Source organism: Palaemon carinicauda, chromosome 35 (genome assembly GCF_036898095.1).
Source record: "Palaemon carinicauda isolate YSFRI2023 chromosome 35, ASM3689809v2, whole genome shotgun sequence".
Classification (NCBI taxonomy): domain Eukaryota; kingdom Metazoa; phylum Arthropoda; class Malacostraca; order Decapoda; family Palaemonidae; genus Palaemon; species Palaemon carinicauda.
In genome coordinates, this window is record NC_090759.1 from 66598831 (window position 1) to 66618848 (window position 20018).

General features: G+C 33.3%; 1 protein-coding gene across 2 annotated transcripts in view; it reads left to right on the forward strand.

The window, feature by feature from the left end:
• The first annotated feature begins 10717 nt into the window (after positions 1–10717).
• The window catches only part of LOC137627827 (uncharacterized), a 28461-nt gene continuing 19160 nt past the window's right edge, over positions 10718–20018 (forward strand). Inside the window, exons 1-5 of one of the 2 annotated variants that reach the window (XM_068359215.1) lie at positions 10718–10943; positions 14787–14941; positions 15070–15252; positions 15505–16103; positions 16340–16650. In XM_068359215.1, the coding sequence (XP_068215316.1) occupies positions 10859–10943; positions 14787–14941; positions 15070–15252; positions 15505–16103; positions 16340–16643 (1326 nt within the window). In that variant the 5' untranslated portion in view covers positions 10718–10858 and the 3' untranslated portion in view covers positions 16644–16650. Of the gene's footprint in view, positions 10944–14786; positions 14942–15069; positions 15253–15504; positions 16104–16339; positions 18514–20018 lie in introns of those variants that run through there. The other variant, XM_068359214.1, reaches the window with a different exon arrangement.

The following is a 20018-nucleotide window of genomic DNA, read 5'->3' on the forward strand; positions in this document are numbered from 1 at the left end:
CAACAGTGTTGCTATTTGATCGTTGCATAACATATTCCTATTTAACATTACACCAAGGTCTTTAATTGCTTCCTTGTTTGTGATTGTCTCATTATTAGGTCCCTTGTATGCATACACCATTCCTTCTGTTTCCATAATTTATTGATTCGAATTTATCGGAGTTAAATACCATCCTATTTATCTCCGCCCATTCATATATTTTGTTTAGATCTCTTTGTAGTGAGTTCCTATCCTCATCACAAGTAATTTCTCTACTTATTCTTGTGTCATCGGCGAGAGAGAGAGAGAGAGAGAGAGAGAGAGAGAGAGAGAGAGAGAGAGAGAGAGAGAGAGAGAGAGAGAGCAGCCTTTGTTTAGGGCCTTGCCTTAATCATTAGCATCATTATCATCTATGGGCGTATTTTCGGAGGTCCTCAGTAGGTTAATTTTTATTATTACTTGCTAAGCTACAACCCTAGTTGGAAAAGCAGGATGCTATAAGCCCAGGGGCTCCAACAGGGAAAATAGCCCTGTGAGGAAAGGAAGCAAGGAAAAGATAAAGTATTTTAAGAACAGTAACAACATTGTACTAAATATTTCCTATATAAACTATAAATACGTTAACAAAACAAGAGGAAGAGAAATAAGATAGAATAGGGTGCCCGAGTGTACCCTCAAGCAAGAGAACTATAACCCAAGACAGTGGAAAACTATGGTACAGAGGCTATGGCACTACCAAAGACTAAAGAACAATGGTTTGATTTTGGAGTGTCCTCCTAGAGAGTTGCTTACCATAGCTAAAGAGTCTCTTCTACCCTTACCAAGAGGAAAGTGGCTACTGAATAATACAGTGCAGTAGTTAACCCCTTGAGAGAAGAAGAATTGATGGACCTCTTCAACTTGTCAGTCAATTGAATTGTTATTTCTTCTTCCATATTTATTAACGGATATTCCTAATCATATACAAACATATATCTGAAACTTGCAACAGATCTTGGGAATCTGATGTGTTACCTTGGATCATAAAAGTGACCCAAGAGGTTAATGGTCACAGAATACTCAGTGGTCAAGAATACCAGAAAACAAAAAGTAAAGTAAAAATAAATCATTGTTAAAACCATAAAAAGTAAAACGTACTTGCTTTCACAATAGTAAAATTGTGGTCATACCACACTATATTACTCGTACTAATAATTCAAGTTTCCATACTATTCCCTACCATTGTTAGTTTGCTAACTTACCTCACTCCTGTTTCGCCCCCCCTTTCCTACCAGTTAAAAAAAAAATAGAATTCTCCTTTGTTTTATTAAGCTCTAGTTTTTTCTTAGTTTTTTTTTTCTACCGCTGTTCTACGTCATCTCAGCGCTGTTTCTACGCCGTCATTGTGAAGGCCATCCAGTGTGACACCTGGGTATCACATGAACAGGAACATCATCTTCCGGAATTACGTTCAGTAACAAAAAGTGTGATGCTTTATATTATGGGCCTTTTTTTTTTTTTTTTTTTTTTTTTTTTTTTTCTTTTTTTTTTTTTTTTTTTTTTTTTTTTGCTGTCCTATCGTCTACCATTCTCTCCACATGGTCAAAACACTCCCTATTTCTCACTCATTCAATATCCACACTTCACTTCCTTAAAGGAAGGGTGGCTCAACAATTTCCTCAAACTTTCCTACCTTGGCTAACATATGTACAGTTGAACACATGATTGATTGATTAATTGATTTAAGCTTTTCAGGCATCCTGATTGGACACATGAGTCCCTGGTACACCGCACTCTAAAGAAGTGCACCCTGTCACACCTTTACTTCACGACAAGTAACCAAACGGGTAGTGTAGGGAGAGATGAAAGAGGTGGGCCCCTAAACCTAGGAACTCGCTGTGCTGTAAGGTTGTGGTTGGGTGCACTTATTCAGAGCGAGTTGTACCATGGAGTCCTGTGTCCAACTGTATTTGAAGTGTCTTCCCAGTATTTTGCAAACTCTCCTACCCTTCTTTCATACATCCTCATTATCACACAAATATACAGACATATGTATTAACTGTACACCAAATATAAAAGGGAGACATTATTTTTCAAATAAAAATAAGCATTTCGGAAGTACACTTATCATCATCGTCAGAATTAGCAGTAGTAACATTAATAGCACTGCTGCTAGCTGCTACTTACATCTGAAAAAGGTAACCAGAAAGAACTGTGATCAGTTGTACCTCCGGTGTTTCTGACATGCGTCACGCACGTGGAGATCGGGTATATATGGCGTAGGGCCAAAGAGGGAGAAAACTGGGTAGAAACCAAGTGGAAGGCGCTAGAAGGCACTGACCTCTGAGAGTGGCACTCTTTTATTGGAAGTAATGGGCTGTCACTTACGCAGGTGCATACGTAGGGTAATTTTATTTTTATCAATCCATCTGTAAGATCTAGAGCACTTCAGTTCTTTAAACACATTAGACTTCCGGTGTTATATTTTTTTTTAAATATATTACGAAAGTTATGGGATCAAATGTTCTGCCTACGTACGTCAATGAATGTTAAGCTTAGAATATTTCTCGGGAATATTACTAGATCCAGCAACATTTTCCCACAGAAAATGCTGGTTTTACCTAATGGCAGCTTTGATAAGTGACATTTAATACTGGTGGCCGTTTTTAAAGAAATGTTAGACTAGTGTACGCGACCCGTCAAAAATGACATCTGAATATTTAGGTAGATATACACGCATCCTCCTCTCACCAGGGTATGACTACTCTCTTTCTCTCCCTTAGTGTAGGACTAATCGCTCTCTCCCCTACCCAGAGAATGAGGAGAGCTGAGCGTGACTGGAAAGGAATACATATATATATATATATATATACAGTATATATATACAGTATATATATATATATATATATATATATACATATATATATATATATATATATATATATATATATATATACTGTATATATATATACTGTATATATATATATATGTATATATATATATATATATATATATATATATATATATATATATATATATATATATATACATACAGGGAGAGAGAGAGAGAGAGAGAGAGAGAGAGAGAGAGAGAGAGAGAGAGAGAGACTTGCTCTTTATTATATAGGGGAGATTGTAAAAGTGGTAATTCTGATAACTGAAATTGCTCTGAATGGTCTCCCCAGTCTCGGCTCCGGTTCATATATCCCGAACTGCTCCCATGGATGGACTATTATTAAGATAGATTTGTGATTCTAAGTAATTTTAGGAACCTCACCAGATATTGTTTTCCTTATGTTTCTTACCTGTGTAATTTGACAGCAGAAAGGCTATGAACTTTATTATTATTATTATTATTATTATTATTATTATTATTTTATATCAATTTTTATTCATTATTATTATTAATTATTATTAATTATTGTTAATTATTTTTTTATTAATTATTATTAATTATAATTTGTAATTATTATTTTATTATTAATCATTATTATTAATTATTTTATTATTAATCATTATTATTAATTATTTTATTATTAATTATTATTGTTATTAATTATTTTATTAATTATTATTATTAAATATTATTATAATCAGTAATTATTATTATTATTATTATTATTAGTATTAGCTAAGCTACCAACCTAATTGGAAAAGCTGGATGATATCATGTTATAAGCCCAAGCTTATAGCTGTCACGAGGCTTATGCAAAGAATTTAATAACTTTATGATATTTTTTAATACTTTATTCTTCCTCAAAACTTTTTTCATATATATACTTCTTTGTTATCTAATTTACAACATAAAAATTTAATGAATCTCATCTATTTCCCATCACACTCACGTACTTTTTACCTTTCTATCAATCTAATTTTAACCTTATACCCCACTTCCTCCACTTTTATTCTTTCGTAAAGTTGCCACGCTGATCACCTATCTAACCTCATCTCTTGGCTCGACTCTCTTTCGTAGTCTGGCTATTAAATGTAGCTTAGCCACGTCATGAGAGTTGGCAGAGATCTTCAGAAATCAATTTTGGGCTTTTGGGCCTCGCTGTTGTTGGGTAGGTCTTCTTGGTGGGAGACATATTTGTCCGACACGACGGGTATGAATTGATTGGCAAGCTTCGTCCAACCTTGTAGAGTCCGTGACTCTTCCATTTAGTTGGTGGTTTCTATTGTTAGGTTTGCACACACACATATTATATATATATATATATATATATATATATATATATATATATATACATACAGTATATATATATATATATATATATATATATATATATATTATATATATATATATATATATATATATATATATATATATATACTGTATGTATATATATATATATATATATTATATATATATATATATATATATATATATATATATATATATATATATATATATATATATATATATATATATATTATATAGACACACACAACAAATGCTGCCGTTTCTAGTCCACTGCAGGACAAAAGCCATAGGCATGTCTTTATTCATATCTGGGGTTTTGCCAGTTTTCATCTCGCTGGCCAGTGCGGATTGGTGATGGTGGAAGATTTTCGTCTGATCGCTGAAAGCAAACCAACCTAGTATTGGTGTCCCCGTCTAGTACAGTTGTGTATTTTTATCGAATTTCACTGTACTCAGTTTCCCTTAAGAAGAAAGGACGTCATACATTAGCTTTTCGGTTTATAAAAGTTACATAAAGGGGGTTGTTACTAGCCCTGCAGGCACCCAACCCTACCCCACACACATCCATGAAGATTATATGCCGATGACACCTAACATACCTTTGTGGTCACCCAACCAATTACTGCCCAGTCCAAGCATTACTCAAACTTCGCTGAGTAAAAGGCCTGAGTGAATGTGTTACCGTCATTAGCTTTTCCCTACTTCCCCTCGAAGCAACCCACCAATTTGGACTAACTATCATGTATTTATTCACTTCGTTGGTCAAAAGGATTTTAGTATCATACAATCAAGGATTTCTTGTTCATGATGTGACCACATTTTTCGATGTCTTAATTCTATAAATCTCTCAGGTAAATAACTTTTGACATCAAGCTTGATATAAACCCCATTCCTTACCCATTGTTGCTTTTGTATGAATATACCTAGGGTTGGCATTGGCCTTATCGTATAAAATATTAAATAATTGAAAAAAATAATCTGTCTAAATGGGAAAAGGTGGACTCACAGATACAAAATGACATGGGATCCTTAACACGCTCATAAGGTTATACCAGTAGTAATACTGGAGTTAATACTTGAGATATTTTACCCCTCCTCAAAGATTTTTTTTTTTTTTTTTTTTTTTTTTTCGAGATCCACTGATATCTCGGGAGCGATCGTGTTTAGCGGGAAATATGAAAAATCGAAGCTTTTAGAAATGCCTTTGTTCTTCATCTCGGAAGTATTTTTATATTTACTCTGCTCCCAAGAAAAATGGCCGTCCTAATTCTCATCTTGTCACTTGTCCTGGTTCGTCCACGGAAGTTTTTACAGGCTGGATAATTGCAGTAGCTCGTGTCTGGCCGGAAAAACCAGGTAATAAACAACAGAAGAAGTTTACGCTTTCATCAACTCACTGATAGGAGAAGTGTCTTAGCTTATATGAACTTTTTTTATTGCAAAAGTAAATTTAAGTTTTGCTTTCACCTGTTACCTGTTTCTACTTTATTATCATTCATAACTTTGGCAAACTGTTGTGGTCTTTCAAGCTCATATTTTCGTCTCATGATCTTACATATGTAATCTCTCCCCCCCCCCAACACCGCAATGATCTCTAGTAAGATTCTTTGGCATATCCATCCTTACAACCTTCCCTCTTAATATCCCTAATTCTCCACCTGCAAATGAATGTTCCCTGCTAACTTCTTCACGTAAGCCACACACATCACCTGTATATTTTTCCGTCTAAATTTATTTTTGGGTTATATTTTGCCTACTTTTCAGAACTAGGTTTCCATGTCCGTATCCATTTCTTTGAAATGTAAAGAGGTGGGTCATTTCCTTGTATGAAGCTCATTTCTTCATTACCTTCTTTTCTTCTAATATTTTACTTATATTTTCCATCATTTTTTTCTTATTTTATTTTCCCCGTGTTATTTTCCCTCATTATCTGATTCATTTTTATCCTATATTTATCCCTCTGATTAAGTTTATTACTACTACTACTACTACTACTACTACTACTACTACTACTACTACTACTATTATTATTATTATTATTATTATTATTATTATTATTATTATTAGCTAAGCTATAACCTTAGTTGGAAAAGCATGATGCCAGAAGCCCAAGGGCTCTAACAGGGAAAATAGCCTAGTGAGGAAAGGAAATAAGAAATATATAAACGATACATGAGAAATAATGAATAAGAAAAAATTTAAATATCTCAAGATCAGTAATAACTTTGAAATAGATCTGTCATATATAAACAATGAAGAGAGAATCACGTCAACCTGTTCAACATGAAAAACATTCGCTGTAAGTTTGAACTTCTGAAGTTCCATCAGTTCAAGTGTCTGATTAGAAAGATCTTTCCACAATCTGATTACAGTTGTAATAAAACTTTTAGAGTAGTGCTCAACAATTATTCATTAATAGTTTTATAGTATGTTTTGATTATCTTTCAATTCTTTCTCTTCTAATAGCCAGGCCATCTCCATCATGAGGCTCAATACTACACAGTATTCTAGAAGTTTTATTCCAGCTGTGACCAAGTTGTGGAATGATCTTCCTAATCGGGTAGTTGAATCAGTGGAACTTCAGAAGTTCAAAGTTGCAGCAAATGTTTTTATGTTGACCAGGCTGACATGAGTTTTTATAGTCTATATATGATATGACATATCTGTTTTTGACGTTGTTAATAGTTTATATATGACATATCTATTTTGACGTTGTTACTGTTTTCAGAATGATTTATTGTTAATTTGTTCTCATCATTTATTTATTTCCTTATTTACTTTCCTTACTAGGCTATTTTTCCTTATTGGAGCCCTTGGGCTTATAGCATCTTGCTTTTCCAACTAGGGTTGTAGCAATAATAATAATAATAATAATAATAATAATAATAATAGTAATAATTAATAATAATAATAATTAATAATAATGATTAATAATAATTAATGATAATAATAATAATTAATAATAATGATAATTAACAATGATAATGAATAATAATAATAATAATAATAATAATAATAATAATAATAATAATAATTAATAATAATAATTAATAATAATGATAATAATTAATGATAATGATAATAATAATTAATAATAATAATTAATAATAATAATAATAATAATAATAATAATAATCATAATTAATAATAATAATAATAATAATGATAATAATGAATAATAATAATTGATAATAACAATAATAATTAAAAATAACAATAATAATAATAATAATAATAATAATAATAATAATAATAATAATAATAATAATTCACTCCAAGTTTCAGCATTTGAAAACATTGTTGGTACAGCCACTCTCTAAATCTGTAAATCAAGGGTTCCCAACCTAGGGTACATGTACCCCATGAGGTACATTTTTACTCTTCAGGAGGTACATTGGCTCAGAGATAATATCCACTACTGCGAAATACACGAGGTAATCTGCAATGAGATTGAATAATAAGGTTATATCACAATATCAGTTTTATTGTTTCTCTCTTTATTCTAAACTTCGGTGTTACACAGGAATCTGTAAAAAATGGTCAAATGGGTACACAAGAATAAAGAGGTTGGGAAGTTTGTATATTATTTAAATCCAATATTATTTTACTATTCTACTCCATTCACACTATTTCTTGGACCACGTATTCCAAAATTTGATTTCTCATTTTGATACTGTATTTTTCGCTTCCTGATCCATTTATTTTCCTTTTTTTTTAGTCTTTTCAGCTTTCTACCGACTTTATTATGCTAATATGGAACTTCTCTTTGATCTCCAAACATTGACAGTTGCTTATCAAGTACTTTTTAATTCTTCTCTCCTACTTCTAGAGAACATTATATTGTCTCTAGATATCAATGATTTGACTAATAGATTGGTTATTATTAAAGCTTTGTCATTTCTACCGACGTAATTCACCTTTTTGACCCAAAATTTACGAAAATTTTTACCAAATGTGGCCCTGGTGACTGGAGAGAAGTTATTAGATTTTTGGGAGAGATCGGGTCTGCTCAAGAGGTAAAAATGAAACCCTTAGATAACATAAAAAATAGTAAAAAGTTCTATGAAGAACCATCAAGTACCACATTGTTATTATTATTATTATTATTATTATTATTATTATTATTATTATTACTTGCTAAGCTATAACCCTTGTTGGAAAAGCAGGATACTATTAGCCCAGGAGCTCCAACAGGGAAAATAGCCCAGTGAGAAAAGGAAACTAGGAAAACTAAGATATTCTAGAAACAGTAACAACACAAATAAATATTTCTTAAATAAACTATAAAAACGTTATCAAAGCAAGAGAAAATGAAATAAGATAGAATAATGTGCCAGAGTGTACCCTCAAGTACGCGAACTCTAGCCCAAGACAGAGGAAGACCATGGTACAGAGGCTATGGTTCTACCCAAGACCAGAGAACATTGGTTTGAATTTGGAGTGTCCTTCTCCTTGAAGAGCTGCTTACCATAACTAGAGTCTCTTCTACCCTTACGTAGAGGAAAGTGACCACTGAACAATGATAGTGCAGTATCCCCATGGGTGAAAAAGAATTGTATGGTAATCTCAGTGTTGTCAGGTGTATGAGAACAGAGGAGAATATGTAAAGAATAGGCCAGACTATTCGATATATGTGTAGGCAAATGAAAAATGAACTGTAACCAGAGAGAAGAAGCCAAGAAATGAAATTTGGAAAATATAATAGAAACGGTAATATAAAGAGAGAAAAAAAGGATGAAGAAATGAAAATTCCTAAAAGGAATTGGCCCACATACCTATATCAGATAAATGTATATGAAATAAGGCTACCATAAGTTATAAAAACAAGCAAAGTATGCTTGAAGCAAGGTAAATTTCTGTATAATGTATATAAAGAGCTGTTTGTAACCTTAGCATGCACAAAATTAGAGAAGCTAAGAGGGCAGTGTGTAAGAATATATATTCTGGAGTCATGGAAGAAAACTGGAAGAATACATAAGACAGGCCATGATACTAAAAGAGAAATTTTAAAGACTAAAACAGGTTGCCAATGCTGGAACATGGTATTATCCTAACTTAAGCTGTGAAGTAGAGAGCTAAAAGCAAAACTTCATCTGTTGAATAGCTGAAGTTATTTTATTTTCCAATAAGAAGTTTCAAAGGAGCTAAGAGATTTTTCCCCTTTTTGTTAGAGTGCTCACAACCATGATTTGTGTTGTGGTTCCTGGTTCCTGGTTCCTTATTGCTCACTCCGCAAAATAAGTTTGTGGGCACTCTATCTCTTTACAGCTAGGTGCAAAGCTTCTAAGCTTATTCTTATTATTGTTATCAATTTTATTTCACCTGTACCTTAGATAAATTAATATCATAATGAGATTCTCAAACTTTACTTTTATTCCCTTCTACCTTGAAATTAGATAGGATAACACCTTGCTATCATCAGTTTTGGCAACCTATTGTGGTCAGTTTGGACTTCTTAAATTCTTCTTTTATATGCATTGCCCTACCTATAAATGCAACCAGATCCCTGCTAGGATTTTTTTAGCGTACCTAAACTTATTTCTACATTCTTTAGCTGTCCTAATTTTGGGCATAAAAATAAATGTTCGGTAGTATCTTCTTCATCTTTGCACAAGTCACACATTAAGTAATCAGTAGACACTATTAATCTCAAATTTGGTTTATTAAAAATGTTTTGCTGACTTGTAAAGATTATATAATAAATTATACCAGTAGGATGCATATTTGATGTTAAATTCGCTTGTTGAATGATTAGAATAGAGATAATATAAATGGTGATCCAATGCAACGGCTCCACTGATTTGACCAGACGTAAAGTCTAAATAACAGGCCAAATTAAATGCCAGTGACATGTATTTTTATGTAGAATCACCCTATGTCAAAAAACTGTTTTAGCACACACACACATTATATATATATATATATATATATATATATATATATATATATATATATATATATATATATATATATATATATATATATATATATGTGTGTGTGTGTGTGTGGGGGGGGGTGTATTACACACGTGTGCGTATATATATATATATATATATATATATATATATATATATATATATATATATATATATGTGTGTGTGTGTGTGTGTGTGTGTGTGTGTGTGGGGGGGGGTGTATTACACACGTGTATATATATATATATATATATATATATATATATATATATATATATATATATATATATATGTGTGTGTGTGTGTGTGTGTGTGGGGGGGGGTGTATTACACACGTGATTTCTACACACACACACACACACACACACATATATATATATATATATATATATATATATATATATATATATATATATATATATATATATATATATATATATAACACGATTCTTAACAATCTACCGACCAGTCCTATCCTTACCTCGCAGCAATCACGTGCATGGATTCCTCCTAAACCCTTAATAAGGGGTACAATATATTTAAGATTGGGGACCCTCCCATTCCGTGTCCTCCTCCCCAAGTTCCCCAAACTAGACTCTCCCCCCCCCCACTTCCACCTCACCCCCCCCCCCCCCCCCACCAGCTGAGCTCAACCAACCTGTCCTACTTGGCATCAGCTGATACTAGCCAGCATTTAACTCGCAGTCTCAGACCTGATCGGCAGGACCTTTTTGAGTGTCTTCTCGGTTCTTCCTTTGCGATTTCAACTGATTAATTAAAAATGTCGGCCACAGTACTGAAGACAGTTAAGTGCGGAAAGAATATCACAGCCGCCGTTATCAGACAAAAACACACCTTGAGTAATGGTGAGTATTGCCGAACCCGGTAGCCTGAGCTGACGTCTTGTATAAATTCGATTTTGACGTTGGCTTTGTCCTAACTTGGTGTGTCATGCATGATTGAAATTATTTGATTTTTACTATTTTGATCAAATGAATCCTTTAGGAAGGTGAGATTTGTATGTCCTTGGCCCATACCAAGGACTTTTGTGTTGTTGCTAGGCCTCCCAGTTCCTTAAGGCTGTGATTGATTGAGCTACAAAACTAGAAAACTTCGTTACACTTTTTGTAAGGCCAAATCTAACACTTGCTACATATTCAATTCAGTATGATAGGCCTAAGTAGTACAGATTAATAGTAATTAGGGTGTGTCAGTACAATGGACCTTGCCAAGAAAATTTTTATAATGTATGCCAACCTAAAATCTGTATTGCTGTTAATTCAGTCTTTTTGTTCTTTTCTGTAAAACTTGTATAACCCAAGAATTCAGGTTGATTTTAATCATCGTTTGAATTAATAGCCATAGCCCAAATATGTTTCAAAGTCAGCAGCTTATTTTATGAGTGTTGTATAATTTGCCTTGTGAAAATATTGTGTATCCTCTTGAAAAACTTTATTTGATTTACTCATTATTTTGCATAGTCATATAACATTTAGCTAACAGGAATTTGATAAGCACTAGTTAAAAACAAAAGTTTTAAAACTTAATGTGAGCAGATCTAACCTAACTAAGGATTTACGCCACCTGTTGTCATTACTGTATTAATAAGCCAGATTTATGTTTCAAAATTAATTTATTTCATCTTGATATATGATATATATGTCTTATATTAGTCGTTTGGTCGTGTAATGAAATTTATAATCTTAATTCTTTTGAATTCACTAGTAAGGTTGATAAATGATGAAGTCATATTGACATGATTTCAAACTCAAATCAGTTTTGTGATGGAGTGAATTACTTGTGTTTTATATAGGGAACATTGATATCTCCAATCTTTTTATTCTACAGAAATGTTCGGCGTTAAATTTACAAGATATTGAATATTATAAAGTAATTTAATTAAATGCGATGAGTTCGTGGTTTGTTTTCAAAGCATTAATTTTAACCGGAGCTTCTTCCTTTAAGAACATTTACTGTATCACATATGCAGTAGAGTTTTCTCTGGTTTTCAGTATATTCACTTTCCCTTAATGCAGTATATGCATAACATGAAATTCATTTACAAGTTAAGATCATGATACGATACTACTTGTCATTCATTTGCTGTCTTAGCATAATTTCTAATACACAGATGCATAATTGCACTGAATGAATGACGTATGTTGTGGCAGAATATGCCATGAACTATATTGATGTGGTTTATTGAGGATAGATGGCAAACATACTGATGTTCACTGTCACTGGTTAGAGCGTTCCTCTTATTACAGTAAGACTCTTGAAAAATTTTATCAATTAAACTCAGTGTTTCATTATAGCATCAATATTTAGTATGCGAGTTTATAAAAAAACTTATGGTCCTTAATGTGATGCAGGTTTCCCTTGTAGAGTGAGCATCATTGATATAGAGTTTTTATGTGCCTAAATGCTATTATTGGTTATTTAACTTATGATGTTAAGGTGTTTTGCTGCATTGAAAGATAACAGTGGCTGGGGTAGTTTTAGTTATCTGTTTTCCCTACTAGTTTGTGCAAGGATCTGTTATACACTGTATACTGTATAGCACTTATTTGAACCTTTCGATTCTGTAAGATAAGTTTTGTCATAATGATTATTTTCATCATAAAATGGATGACTCCAAAACTTCAAGACTATGGTGATGATTGATGGTGATTATTTTTAACTCTTGAATTCAATTAGTGTAATTGAGGATAATTCTGTGCACCATTTGAGGAAACAATATGGAGGTGATAGTGGCATTGTACAGTGATAAAATTAAATGTAGTGCAATTTGTAGTCATTTGTGTGTGTTATTTCCAACAAATCTCTTGACCTGCTGAAAGAAACCATCTGGTACGTGTTGCTAGCCAATAAGCCGGAACCTTTAGCTTCAGTTGCCAAAAGATGGGGTAGCATGTGCAGTATGCCTGATCTTTCAAGCAGACCAAAGACACTTCAGCTAATTTTGGATGAACTGTGATTATTTCAGTGTTTTCCCCTTTCTATACATTCGTATTTATCATCGAATGCATTTGAATATTGTGCAGCAATACTCAATTTTGGTAAATCATTGCTTTGCCATGGATTGCAAGAATGACTTTCATCTTGAAGGCTGTGCTGTAGATTTTTCTGTTAAGTTGTCAGTATGAAAAAATTTGGCAATCTGTTGTCTCGTGCAAATAAGCTTAAAGCTTATTCATTGTAGGATAATTACACAGAGATTTTTTTTATATTATATAGCTTATTTGAGCAAATATATCTTATTTAAGTCATATACCGGTATTTAATTTCCAACATCTTTGTGCAACAACCTTCTTCTGTATTTGTTTCTTGGCAGTTGAAAGTTTTGTGCTATGAATATAGTTCTTGTTGCTGTATGCTTTGTCAGACTTATATAGAAACTGTGAGCTGGCTAAGTATGTTATGGCATTTAGCCAGACCCTTGCTGAGATTTAATGTCATCACAAGTTGACTTTATGAGTTAGTTGTCATGCAGTCTTTCTCTTGATAATTTTGGCATTTCTACACTGCCAAGATGTAAGAGAGGGATGATTTCTTTAAATGGACTCTTATTAGCAAGTTGAATATAGTTTTACTGTTGGTAATACATTGTATAGTAAATCTTTCTTTTAGTTTTTTTCAATTTAAGATGAAGTCTTGTGATTGTATAGAAAATACATCTGGATTTTAACTAAAGTTTGTTGTAATTGAGTTATGACTGTATGCTTTGATTATAACATTAAGAAAAGAAAGTGTGTAGACTTATTATTATTACTAGCCAAGCTACAACCCTAGATGGAAAAGAGAGATGCTATAAGCCCAAGGGCTCCAACTGGGAAAAATAGCCTGGGAGGAAAGGAAACTAGGAAATAAATAACGATATAAAAAGTAATGAAAATTTAAAATAAAATATTTTGAAAAACATTAACATTAAAACAGATAATTTATATATAACTATAAAATTACTTATGTCAGCCTGTTCAACATAAAAACATTTGCTGCAACTTTGAACTTTTGAAGTTCTACTGATTCAACTACTCGATTAGGAAGATCATTCCACAACTTGGTCACAACTGGAATAAAACTTCTAGAATATTGTGTAGTATTGAGCCTCATGATGGAGAAGGCACATGGTGAAGCATTTACCTCCACGCAAGGATCAGTACAGTATTTGCTTTTCCTCCTCATCCCCTCAACTGGTTAATTTCTCATTTTACTTATATTCTTTGGTCTTTTGGATTTGCTCATTCATTATATTTTTAACCCCTCTGGGATCAAAGACAGGAAGTTAACCCTTTTACCCCCAAAGGACGTACTGGTACGTTTCACAAAACCCATCCCTTTACCCCCATGGACGTACTGGTACGTCCTTGCACAAAAATGCTATAAAAATATTGTTTTTCATATTTTTGATAATGTTTTGAAAAATTTCAGGCATTTTCCAAGAGAATGAGACCAACCTGACCTCTCTGTGACAAAAATTAAGGCTGTTAGAGCAATTTAAAAAAAATATACTGCAAAATGTGCTGGGAAAAAAATAACCCCCTGGGGGTTAAGGATTTGAAATTTCCAAAGAGCCTGGGGGTAAAAGGGTTAATACACCAGAAAATATTAATAGGTAATGCATTCCTTTAATTTTGATTGTATTTTTTTTTTGATAGATTGTAGTTGAAAGAGAGTTTTCCTTACAATATTGGGCCTTCCACTTTCAGGTGAGAGTCGGCTGGGAGCTGAGGCAGTTGGAACACAGCAACAGCAGCGCCACCAGCAAATGCATCAGGTGGTAGCACAGTCTGCTGTAGCGCCTCTACCTCCCCCTTCTATCTATATGCCACCAAATGTCCAAGAACTTGAAGCTTCAGAAAAAGTGAGTCAGATTTTCATATGCTTTATGACAAATCTTGAAATGTTGCTTTCGATTCCTAAGCAGATTTCTTTGTACTTTTCGTGTAAATTTTTATGAGGTTAATTGACTTTTTTTTTTTTTATCCTCAGGCCCAGTTTTCTCCTCTGCGCAACAGGGACACATCTAGTGCTCGTCTTGCTGCATTTGGAGGTTTCTTCAGTTCTGGAATGATGAGTGAAGGTCTAAGAGAAAGCAGTTACAACTATGACACCGTTCCTAAAGACTGTCATGTTGGAGTTTATGACTGGAGCAACACAGTTTCACTTGATTCAGTAAGTTCAATATACTGTACACTTCAAGCTTGATTATTGTATGTTGATTTTGATTATTGTATGAACTGGTGTATGTATGTGTTGTTAAATGTGAACTGAAACTTCAATAAGACAGCTTTTATAGCACTAAAGTTCCAATATTTTATTTTCTGTTTAGTTTTGTAATCTGAACTATTTTAGGTAACGTATTTAGTCTATAATGTGTGTGGTATTCATTCTCGTGATTTTCATGACATTAATTTTGTCTTTCAGTCCATTCAGACCAACGTACCAAAGCCCTTTGGATTGAGCAGTCAGGCACCATCACATTTTAATGCTCCTGACTATCACGGAGAACAAGATGACAAATATGTTGCAGGTGAACTCCAGGATCACCACCAGTCGACTCAATGGTCGTCAAAGAAGACTTCAGGTACTGCCTTGTGTCCTTTTGGCAGTTCAGGCGTTAAGTGGGGCATGCGGGGTGTTACAGTTTTGCCAAGTGTGGTGGGACATTCTGTTAAACAATACAGTTCATTGTGTTACAGTGGTAGACTAGTAGTAGCGGGGATGCCTGCAACACTAAACTCTCCTAACCTTGTCCGTCATTGGCCTTTTAACTCCATTTCAAATGGTGGATGTGTGTGTGATAGAGAACTTGTGAAACAAAAGAGGAACATACATAATTGCATGACTGCTAGAGTTCAAGAGAAAAAAAATGGTGATGGTGTGGATTCTGAAACTCCCCAGGTTCAATTAACAGCAAGACTAAAATTACAGCGTGCTGTCAAAGAATATGGATCAACTGTCATAGTGTTCCATGTAGCGATATCTCTAACATCATTAGGGATTTGTTACCTTTTGGTTTCTAGGTGAGTAAATTTTCAACCTTTTGACACATAAAGGACATCCACATTTCATATATATATTTTCTTGCCAAATTTCAGATGTAATTTTATCTAGGTGATAAATCCATTAATTTGTATCCATCCAGTTTAATATTAGTGTAAACATCCTCCCATCTTTAATTGTATTTTATATTACCATTAAACTGTGAAATCTTCAATAGAACAGAGGTTTGAATTATGGTTATTTTTCTCTTTTTCAGCGGAGTAGACATGACTGGATTGATTAAGGCTTTGGGTATTAACCTGGGAGCTACTGGTGATGGTGTGGCTGAGAGTGGTATTGATAGCACAGTTGTAGAAGAAACAGGAGCCACACAAACGGAAGGGGAGCAAGATGTAAATACCAGAAGGGCTGCAGGAGCTGCCACATTTGTTGTAGCTTACGCTGTTCACAAAGTCTTCGCTCCAGCTCGGATAGGCATCACACTGACAGCAACACCATTTATTGTTAGATACCTCCGGAGAATAGGCTTTTTAAAGCCACCAAAGCCAAAGACAGTGTAGTGCCTGTGTAAGTATTCTATAGTTGGTTATTTATAATATACAGCAATATATATATTTAAATTTGTAATAACCATACTTCAGAACTAGAATTATATTCTCTATTGTTATGGTTCATGTAAGTATGGTTTTAACAAAATGTTCACTTGGTCAAATGCCCTTGTATTTTTGGTCTTACTTAATTATGAGGTGTCATTTGGGATTAGGGGGAGGAATTACTGATACATCATGGTCTGGAACAAAGATCATAACTAAATTATGAATAATCACTTAATCTTTTAGTCCTTTCATTATCAATGCTTCCCTTTTTCTTTGGTAGGGATGATCATTAGCAGTTGGGTAATTAAAAAAAACTTTCATATCTTTGGTATGCAGTTTTGAGCCCGCCATATTGTATAAAATTAACTTTGTCATGAAAGTCTATAAGAATAGAAAGTTGTTTTTGGCCATATATTGCCTAATCTTAATGCAGTTATATGTCATGGCATACCAGAAAGTTCATATGCCCGTACAGATATCCAGTTGACATAGAAATTTTAAGTTCTGTTTATTTGGTATGATCTTTGGTTGTTGGATATGGACTCTACATTGCTCTTGACCATATTGTACAGTATACTAATCACTTTGGTTGAGCATGATGGTGAACAAAAGCTGTATTACACTAGTCTTAAATGGAGAAGGGCTCAAATTATAATTCTGTTAAGGTTTAATTCCAATTTCCCCCATGGGGAACATTAGTTACTTGATGAAAAAGTATATATTTCATCATTAGTTGGCAAAGTATCTAGTATTTTTCTATATAGACATGTTCATAAGGGGATATGTATGTGGAACCTCCACTTTTAGTGTTAAAATTGTATTATATACTGCACTGTATTGAGGTGATAGCTAACCCTCTTAAGTGGTAATTGGCTTACTATGTTTCCCAGCCTTGTAGTATTTCATTCTTTTTCTCCTTTATTTTTACATTCATGAAATATATCTTCTATGACTGAAATCTTTTGGGAAATAGTATGGGTCTATTAAAAATTTCCATCTAAGGTTATTGGCTAGACTTGTAAAGAAAGCATATTTGAGTGAGAGAGTTGTTAGGTTAAGTAGCTCCACTTTTTATATTCTAAAATCCAGTGCAATAACAACTGTTAGCTTAAGATATCTAATGCATAAAGAATGTGGTTATGAGTTAGAAGTTTGAAGAATGTCTTTTTATCATGATTAATTTACTACAGTTCTTGTACCTGAGTATGTTTGTTATGGGAGTTTGACAGTTTAAATACAGTGCATAATTTTTATTATATATTAGTGAGGGGTATTTCTTAAAGATATGCAGGCAGCTAAAGATATGCCTTGAATTGCATCGATTAGTAAAAGAATTTTTTTTTTTTTTCGTTTTCTACATCATGATAATTGTTCATTAGGGTGCACTTAGTACTTGAAATTTGTTAGTACGTAATACTATATGTACAAGTTATGTTATTTACATGATTTTTTTTTTTTTTTATCCTAGAGCTGTTAAAGAGATTTAATTTACTGTTGTGTGACCTGCATTTAATTTTTTCTTAACTTCATATAATTGGTGAGTGCACTGTAGACTGATTTCGTTAATGGTAGGAATTGTCTTGGTGGTAGGTGTTTTGGGTCCACGCTTTTTATTATTTTTTTTCTTCTTTTTTTGCACTTAAAGGAAAGAATTATTTTTTTCATATAGAGTAATATGTATACTAAAGGAATTTACTCCCTAGTGTATGAATGTGTAAGTATTATGTTACACAAATTTCATAGACTATATCACATTATTTGTACAGTTACTTAAGAATTCTATTAGTATAAGGTTCTGTTATCCCTTTATAAGCAATAAATTGAAATGCCATAAGATTGTTTTTCTTTTCTCTTCTAGTGTGATGCAATTTGTGCAAGCAAAGGGTGAAGCTTGCTTGCTTTTAGTATTTGGAGTAGATCTATGTTACTATCGAATTTCTGATACTGTCATTTTACTTCTTCATAAATAGTGATATTCTTAATGGTAATAATAGTAGTACAGCAAATGAGTAGATTTATAAACAATGAGTTGTAGGAGAAATAGAACCCAGTAGTGTAAACTGATTTATAACAATGCGGTACATTGGTGGTTTGGTTAACTAAGGAATGATACCATAGATATATAGTTTTGATAGTTGTAGTCCAAGTAGTAGTAACAGTAGGGATTCTAATGATGATAGTGCTAATGTAAATAACAGTACTGCTACTGACCTTTTAACTCCATAATTTAGAAGGGATGATCTGGTTAGATTATTTTTGTACCTTTGCATTTTAAACCTGTCTACTCATACTCGAAGGATCTTATATTTTTCTCTCCCATTTATTGTCTGAAATTTATTAGTATTTGTTGAAAAATGCACAAACACAATTACTGTATAGTTTTCATCAGTATTATAATGAAATTGTGTATTATTGTAGTGAATCTGCCCCAATATTTAGAAAGCCTGAGTTAGATCCTCAGTCTCACTACTAGGAGAAGTGCAATAGCATTTGTTATTTCACTTAGTTTCTTGTTGCAACAATGTAATCACGTTCTGCTGAGCACATATACAAGCAATGATTCCACTACAGCGTTGCCTTCATTGGTATCATAGTTATTTATTAAGTTTTTTCTTGATATTCTTAGTATAGTATGTCATTTGATTTTTCAAAAGGGAGATATTGTGTGAGTTTGTAAAATTTGGCTATACAGTCTTTATGACACATTCCACAGTTTAGTTTGTAGTAGCAAACTTTGTGTTGTAGAGGATCTGCAAGAAATGTTGTTCCCACAATCCTTGAACTTTTCTATGCCAAGTCGACTGATCTTGCAACACTTTTGGCCCAGCTGCTACTTCTGCTCCCTTTCTTTGAATATGTTCTCATGCACCCTGGCTAGTGACTACCTCTACACCTGCTTCACAATACTTGTACTGCATAATGTTTCAGTGCCCAATTTTGCATTTTGTTCTTCTGGTGGCCCAGTGTCTTTTCCTGCACTTGGGCCTAATCCATGACATATGTATGAATTTGCTTCATCTTCCTATTTTCCTTTCTGCACAAGTTGTAGGGGAATCTCTTGATCCTTCTATTCCTCTTACTGGATAAAAGTCAAGACTCTAGCTCAAGGCTCTTCCAGAAATTCCTTTAGTAAAGCCTAGCCTCTTAGACTTCTCTGTCTCTCATGTTGTCTCCTGCACGAGAGGCTCTCTCCTCCCTCCTCCTTTGAGAGGAATTCTAGAGGAACCACTTGTTTGATTGCTCATAAATGTACTTCTTGATTACAGGTATCTTCCTCTGGGTTCTAACCTGGATCCATTGCATTTTCATTTGCTTTTAAACAAAATCTGAGTTGTAGAA